The sequence below is a fragment of the Crocodylus porosus genome, unplaced genomic scaffold, assembly GCF_001723895.1.
Source record: "Crocodylus porosus isolate Cpor-Errol unplaced genomic scaffold, CroPor_comp1, whole genome shotgun sequence".
Classification (NCBI taxonomy): Eukaryota; Metazoa; Chordata; order Crocodylia; family Crocodylidae; genus Crocodylus; species Crocodylus porosus.
Window position 1 is genome coordinate 9,746,857 of NW_017728943.1, and position 7,840 is coordinate 9,754,696.

Consider the following 7,840-nt stretch of genomic DNA (forward strand, 5'->3'; position numbering starts at 1 on the left):
AGGGCCAGTGGGTGGGGCTGGTGGAGGTCCCCCCATGTTCCTCTCCCCCTTCCTCAGCCCCCACCCCATTCCTTACTTACCGGCAGGAGGTCCAGCTCCCTGTGCTGGCACACTGTCTGCTCTGCACAGGCAAGCAGCGGACTTCAGCACTGCACCAAGAGCCAGCCATAGAGATGCTCTGGCTGACTACCAGAGTGTCTCTGTGGAGGACCGAGCCTCTGGTTGGCTCAGGGGGTGGCCTGGGACTGCCCTGCCCCACTTTTTTCTCCGGTGGTTTTTTGGTGTAAGTTTGCCTTGTGCTTCAAAATGCCTCTTGCAGCATCTGAAAGAGCCTTGAGATGCTGTAAGACGCATTTGCGTGCTTGTGTGGATGTGCTCAAGGTCTTCTATTCCTGTGCACTTCCCTACAAGTTAATGGGTATTTTATAGCCTTCACCCAGTCCTCTGGGCTTTTGCTGTGTTATCAGTGTATTCTTCCTTGAAGGTCAATTGCCATTGTTTGTTCGCTCACTGTTCTGGGGTGGATTCTTCTTGTTTTGGACTTTTACCTGTCTGCATTCTTCAGCCAGTCACCAGCTGATTGTTTCCTTTTCCATAGACACACTCTCAGCCATTGTCTCACACATATAGCATTCAAAGGTTGAGCACTTATGTCAAGCTACAGAGCAATACAAAATAGTTTCTTAAGGCAATGCAAAACTCAAGAAAACACACAAGATTAAAAGCAATAGGCAAAAAGTTTATTTGTATAACACTCTGAGGAGTTATTCCTTGCATCTCCTAAAAACTCCCCTTGTCCCAGGATTGTAACCCATTGTGCTAGTGTTAGCAAGAACAGGGTAGAATAGTTGAACTATACAATAACATGCAATATCTTATACATTTTAACCCTTGTCTGCACTCTGCCCACTAAACAGTCTACATTGGGACTATTTCTAACATCTGAGAACCTTCAAGCAATTATTACTGCGATTTAAAATAATGTGCCAGAGAGCTAGTTTCTTCCTTCCCCTAAAATGGAATCTCCCTTCCCCCCTCCAAAAAAATAAAACCTGCCAAAAACCAAAATATCCTAGCTTCAGGGTCAGCTATAAGTACTGATATATCATGACTCATTGAGGTTATAAATTTGAGATTCGTACCTTTGAAAAAGGGAAGTTCCTGACTTTGGGGTATGTTTCTAATCCCCATTACCAGAGTATGTGTACCTGTCACCAAGGAAATCTGAGACTCTCTCCTTGTGTTAACCAAAGTAGCTGAAACAAATAAAAATTTCTGGTTGTTACAAACTAGCACTTCCTTCTATCCTGAAATGACTTAAGGTATTGCTTCTTGAAATTAATCATGTACGCAAAAGTATTTAAAGTTGTTTTTAGAATTTAAAAATATGATAATTTTTCCACCTTCAGAAAATATGAACTCATTGTAGATAGAATGAGATAAACAGTTGTAACAACTGTACTTTGTTAATACTCTTTAAAAAGACTCAAACAATATAACAACTTAATGTTCCTATTCCAGCACATTACATACATAAGGATATCCATGCATGCAGACTTTTTGTATGCAGAATAAATATATGACAGTATGGTAGGATGTGAAGATGCAATACCAGCCTAAATTTGGAAGGGCCACTGTCCTGTTAAATGGTGACTCTAAGAAATCTGAGCTAATTGTACACCCACAGAATAAAAAACAATAGTATTTAACAAAACTTCAAACATATACCCAAATCTTTCAGCTACAACATTTTTCAGGATGCAGGGGGATCAGTAGAATTTTTTTCTGATTATCTCAGAGATTATTTACTAAAACTGCCAAATGGGTTGTGGTAATTTTTTACATGGTACTTCATACATATCACCCCCATGGACTTTTCTGCAACCTTACACTGTGTTCTTCAGGGCTTTAATTTTGGAAAGAGCCCTTGAAGTACACAACACACAGTTACCTGTGGTGCACAGATTTAGACCTAGAGAGACTCAGATTAATCTTGGATGCCTCATCAACTCTATGAAACATAATTTCTCTCTTAAACTGCTTCCAAGCCCCTTTCCTCAATTAAGGTATCTTGTACCCAATTGGGTTGGCAAGTTTAACAAGCCATTGTGGAAGAAACAAGGCTCTGAAGTTGCTCAAAGCCAATTTGCTATTTCAGTTTTAATTTTTAACTGTTTAGCTAAGAAATATATAACCTCTTTAAAGGCACAAATCCACCTCCTCACTAAGGGGTTTCTGCAAAGATTTTTTTCTAGTAGTTTTATGCAGCTCATAGTTCTATCTAGTTGTGCCATGGTGGCTGAGAGATTTCCTTTTTCTCCTAAAGTGAATGCAACTTTCAAACTGAAATTCAGTGGGCGTGTCTATACGTGTACATTTACTGTGCAGTAAGAGAAAATTACTGCACTGTACGGGTATGTGCCTACACATGCACACCTGCATTGTGCAGTAACTAAGGTGACTTATGCCAGCTTGGGTGTAAATTTGACCTGCATCATGCAACTAGAACAGAAGAGAAACTTGTACTAGAACAGTAGACTGTTATACCTTTCCTAGTTTGAAAAAAACATTAGATTCCAAACAGAAAATGTCTGGCAACCAGCAAAGCTAACCTCTGTACTGTCCACATAAGAGTCAGTCCAAGTGAGACACATATTAGAACTTTCATGATGCAATTTCTTCATGGTGGCTCCTGATGTCAGAGCAGGTACAAAAGCATCTCCTGACCTTCCTGACCTTTCCTACTTATTCCTACATTCTCCTTTGTCATCTCTATGGACTCTTTTGTTTTTCCAGGAGAATGTTTCCAGCCATGAGAGTGAAAATTACAGGCCTGGACCCCCATCAGCAATATTACATAGCCATGGACATTGTGCCTGTGGATAACAAAAGATACAGGTAAGGTTTTACAGAAAGAGGAACAGCATGCCAGCTAGACTCCAAATACTGTGATATAGGAGCCTGGCAAAAGCATTTTCTACCAAATACCAGTGTAAAGGTGTACATTTCACATAGGAAGAGACTGGGCCACATTTCCAACTTGTACAAGTCAACATAGCAACATAGATTTACACAGTTCAAGATCTGGCCCAGTGGGAAACATGAGATTAATATACTTCCATGTACTTTCAGAGATCAGGATTTAAGTTCTGCCCTTGAATTTCAAACATCAATCATTTAAATCTTTCTGATGTCCATTTTTCAATCTACATTTTACAGTTAACAGTGACTAGGAATCACTATCTTAAGGGAGGGGCACACAAACAAGACACTGCAAGGTAAGTTAGGGTGTGTTGACTACTCTGCAGTAAATACCAGCGTGCACACAGGAAGCATGTTTAGTTCATCCTTCATAGATACAGGGTTGGCTGGTTCACAGTTACCACAGAATAAGAGTGTTTACATAGGCATGTACTGCAGAGTAGCTGATGTGATGTAAATTCACACCCTAGTTTACCTTGTGGTAAATTGTTCATGCACCCACAGGCCAAGAAAGAAGTAACTGAGAAAGGAGGGAGTGTTTTGGTTGTGCTTGGAGTTCTTCAGCAAAAAATGTATGGACACCTACATAGGAGGGTTGGGGTGGTCACACGTCAGACTTGAACTGCATGTACTGGTCTGTTTTTGATATCCAGGCCTAGAGTAGCACATGATACAGGACCTGATCCATGAGCAGAAGCCTCAACAATTTTGCAGGAAACTTGGCACAAATCCCCTTTGAAACTGAAAAGTAAGATGAAATGATTTTCCTACATTGATAGGCCAACTCTTGATTGTTCTTGATTTAATAGATTTCATAAACATTAGGGCTAGAAGGGACCTTGAAGATCATCAAGTCCAGCCCCCTGCCCCAGGGGCAGGAAGTCAGCTAGGGTCAGAGGATCCCAGCAAGATAAACATCCAAACATTTCTTGAAAGAGTCCAGAGTAGGTGCCTGCACCACTTCTGGAGGGAGTCTATTCCAGATCTTTGGGGCTTGGACAGTAAAGAAATTTTTTCTTATGTCCAGCCTAAAACAGTCTTGGAGGAGTTTATGACTGTTGGTCCTAGTTTTTTCTTGGTGCGCTCTGGTGAACAGACGTTCTCCCAGATCCTGATGTACACCCCTTATGTACTTATAGGCAGACAACAGGTCACCCCGAGTCTGCGCTTTTCCAGACTGAAGAGTCCCATGGATCTCAGCCTGTCTTCATAAGACCTATTGTCTTGCCCTCTGATCATGCGTGTGACTCTCCTCTGGACTCTCTCAAGCTTCTCAACATCCTTCTTGAATTGTGGAGCCCAGAATTAGATGCAGTACTTCAGCTGCGGCCTCACCAAGGCTGAGTACAGTGGGAGGATTTCATCCTGAGATTTACTTGAGAAGCATCTATGGATGCAAGCCAGAGTTTGGTTTCTTTACCAGCTGCGACATCACATTGGTGGCTCGTGTTGATCTTGTGGCCAATAATGACCCCCAAGTCTCTTTCAGCCGTGGAGCTAGCAAGCGTAGCACTGCCGAGCCTATAAGCATGCTGTGGGGTTTTTTTTCCCCGAGGTGTAATACCTTACATTTATCGGTATTAAACATCATCAGGTTTGTATCCGCCACCTACTAAGTTTATCCAAGTCAGCCTGGATCACTAGCCTGTCCTCAGGTATGGACACTATGCCCCAAAGTTTAGTGTCATCACTGAACTTAGCCAATGCGCTTCTGACACCAGTGTCCACATCATTGATAAAGATGTTAAAGAGAACTTATCCAAAGACAGAGCTTTGGGGGAAACCACTGGTCACAGTGCGCCATAATGATTTGCTACCATTGACCACCGCTACTCTCTGGGTCTGACCTTGGAGCCAGTTTCCCAGCCATCGGACTGTGGTGTAGCCAAGCTCACAGTTGGTCAATTTTTCCATGAGGACACCAGATCAAAGGCTTTTTTAAAGTCCAGATATATGACACCAATCTCTTCTCCCTTGTCCAGGTGGTATGTCAGCTGGTCATAGAAGAAGATGAGATTGGTCAGGCGAGACCTACCCGCGACAAACCCGTGCTGGCTATCCCTCAGGATGCTGCCCTCAGCAGGCTTATCTAGAAGGGTCTTCTTGATAATTTTGTCCAGAATCTTACTGGGGATTGAGGTCAAGCTGATTGGCCTGTAATTTCTGGGGTTTACTTTCCACCCTTTCTTGAAGATGGGTACGACATAGACCTTCTTCCATTCTTCACATACTTCACCTGAGATCCACGAGTTTTCGAATATTTTTTGCCAGAGGTTGGGCGATGACACCTGCCAGTTCCTTGAGTACTCTAGGGTGTAATCTGTCAGGACCAGTTGGCTTGAAGGTGTCCAGCCTCTCAAGGTGATCCTTTACTAGATCAACACTGATGCTGTGTATAAATACGCCCTCACCCTGGCCATCCCGCATCTTGCTAGGCAGGGCAGTCCCATTGGACTTATGAAAGACCGACACGAAGTACCCATTAAGCAGGTTGGCCTTTTCCTGGCTGTTGGTTATCAGCTGTCCCATCTGGTTCAGCAGGGATCCAATGTTACTCCTGCTTTTTTCTGACTCCCTACATATCTGAAAAAGGACTTTTTGTTATCCTTGATATGTGAAGCCAGATGGAGCTCGGTTACAGCCTTGACTTTCCTGATCTGCTCCCTGCAGGTATGTATGGGCCAGTGCTGAGAACTCCTTCTTGGTGGTAATTCCAGCCTTCCATCCTTTATAAGTCTCTCTTTTGAGGTGTTGGAGGTCCTCACGTTCCCTGCTGAGCCAAGGGGGCTGGTGTGCCCTTTTGCTGTCCTTCCTCCGAGATGGAATGGCCATCCCTTGTGCTGTCAGGATTGCTTGCTTGAAGAGCAACCACTCTTCTTGGACTCCTCTTCCTGTCAAGTCATGGTCCCTTAGGGGCTTGACAACAAGCATCCTGAATTGTCAAAGTCAGCTTTCCTGAAGTTGAGGACTTCTGTATTGCTGACTGACTTGCCAGCTTTGTGATGGACAGTAAAGGTGATCAGCTTGTGGTCACTATAACCCAGCTTTCCATCGATTTTTAGGTCACTGACTAGGTCATCTCCTTTGGCCAGTAGCAGGTCCAGCAACGCTTTACCTCTTGTCAGCCCATAGACTTTTTGAGTCAGGTAGAGCTCGTCCACTCACATGAGGCAGCCTTGCGACTGATCACATTTGGCCAAGTGTTCTTTCCATGAGATGTCTGTGTAGTTAAAGTCTCCCATGACAACCATGCACTGAGAGCATGCAGCCTCAGCCAGTTCCCTGGTAAATTCCTGGTTCTGCTCTTGTTTCTGGTTAGAAGGTCTGTAGTAGACTCCTACCATGATGCCCCCTGTGCCCAATGTATTTTAACCCAGAGGGACTCCAGTCATCCTTCCTGGGTGCCAGTGTCAATTGCAGGGATGTGTAGCTGTCCTTGACGTAGACAGCTACACCCTCACCCCTTTTGTCTACACGATCTCTCCTGTACAGGGTATAGCCATCTATACCTGTGGCCCAGTCATAGGTGGAGTCCCACCAGGTCTCCGTTATCCTTATGAGGTCGTATTCATTCTTGTTTAGCAGGAGGACAAGTTCCTCCTGTTTATTCCTCAAGTCGATCTGGGGCTAGGGTAGGGGTGGGTTCCCTTAAGTGCCTTAGCCTACTGGATTTAGAAAGGTTGCCCCGTTGGCTTGCAGTGGTGGCAATCCCCCCCAAGCTCTAGCAGGCTTAGTTTAAAGCCCAGTCGAGTAGGTCAGCCAGATTTCCCCTGCCAGAGTTGGTTTATCCCCATGGCACGTGAAAATACTGCTGAAGGAAAAATATTTTTCTGGTGGAATGGACTAGACAGCATCAGGTATCATGGATTTTCAGTAAATTTCCTGGGGAGAGGAGATCTGTTCCTCTTGAAATTATACACTTTGGACTTTGTAGCTCAGGAACAAAATGCAGAATTCTCCAAGGAAATGCATCATAGTACAGGGTGTAACTAGATCTTTATGCAGTTGTGTTGCTTCTTTCATTAGTTATGATTCTTACAGTATGAGTTTAAGTACAAAATGAGTGGACTTCCAGGTACCTCTTTTCTTCCTTGGGTAGTATATGCACAACAAACTATTATGGGTGAAAAATTTTGTAGGCGCTCCTTTGGGGAAAAATAGGCAGCAAATTATGAATTATAGGTAAGGATTGATGGGCAACATACTATCTAAGTAGTGATCCAGGCCCAGCAGCGTTACTTGGGGTGGCCAAGCAGGGCACCAGCACCGGGTGCCAATTTAGTAGGGGGCACCAGAATTGCATCCCTCACCTCCATGGAATCTGTGTACAGGCAGCAGAAGCAGCCCCACAGCATTGCTCTAGCCAAGGCAACCCATTCCCTCCTGCTCTTGGAAACCCTTCCTCTGGCACTCAGGGGCACCTCCCTGCTCCTTTCCTCATTACTTCCAGCCCTGCCAGTTATGCCTCCCTCTATCTAGTCACAGAATAGCAGACACTGGAACCTCAGGTCTGAGGTACACCACCATAGCAGTGAGGGAATTTCCTAGTACTAGAATAGGGGACAATTTTGCCTTTCAAAACTAAGATGCCTTGGGAGATCCATAGTAGGTAAGCTTTGTGGCGGGCCAGTAGGGGGTGCTCCTGCATTGAGCCGTCCACCTCCCTCTGCCCACCCACCTTCCAGGCTCTGAATGCCTCCCCAGGGGCACCTTATGCTTGGCCAACCCCTTTCCCGGAGCACACTCGCTAGCCTGGGGGTAACGTCGCCGCCACCACCCCGAGAAGGGACTGTCTCGGCCGTGTGTCCTCGGGGAAACACAGGCCTAATAGTCCGACGGGTACTCGACCCGGTACAGG

General features: G+C 44.8%; 1 protein-coding gene across 1 annotated transcript in view; it reads left to right on the forward strand.

Annotated features, from left to right (window-relative positions):
- Nucleotides 1–7,840, forward strand: part of TBX15 (T-box 15) — a 167,037-nt gene that overhangs the window by 83,263 nt on the left and 75,934 nt on the right. Inside the window, exon 3 of the mRNA XM_019548648.1 lies at nucleotides 2,797–2,898. Coding sequence (XP_019404193.1) covers nucleotides 2,797–2,898 — 102 coding nt within the window. The remainder of the gene's footprint in view (nucleotides 1–2,796; nucleotides 2,899–7,840) is intronic.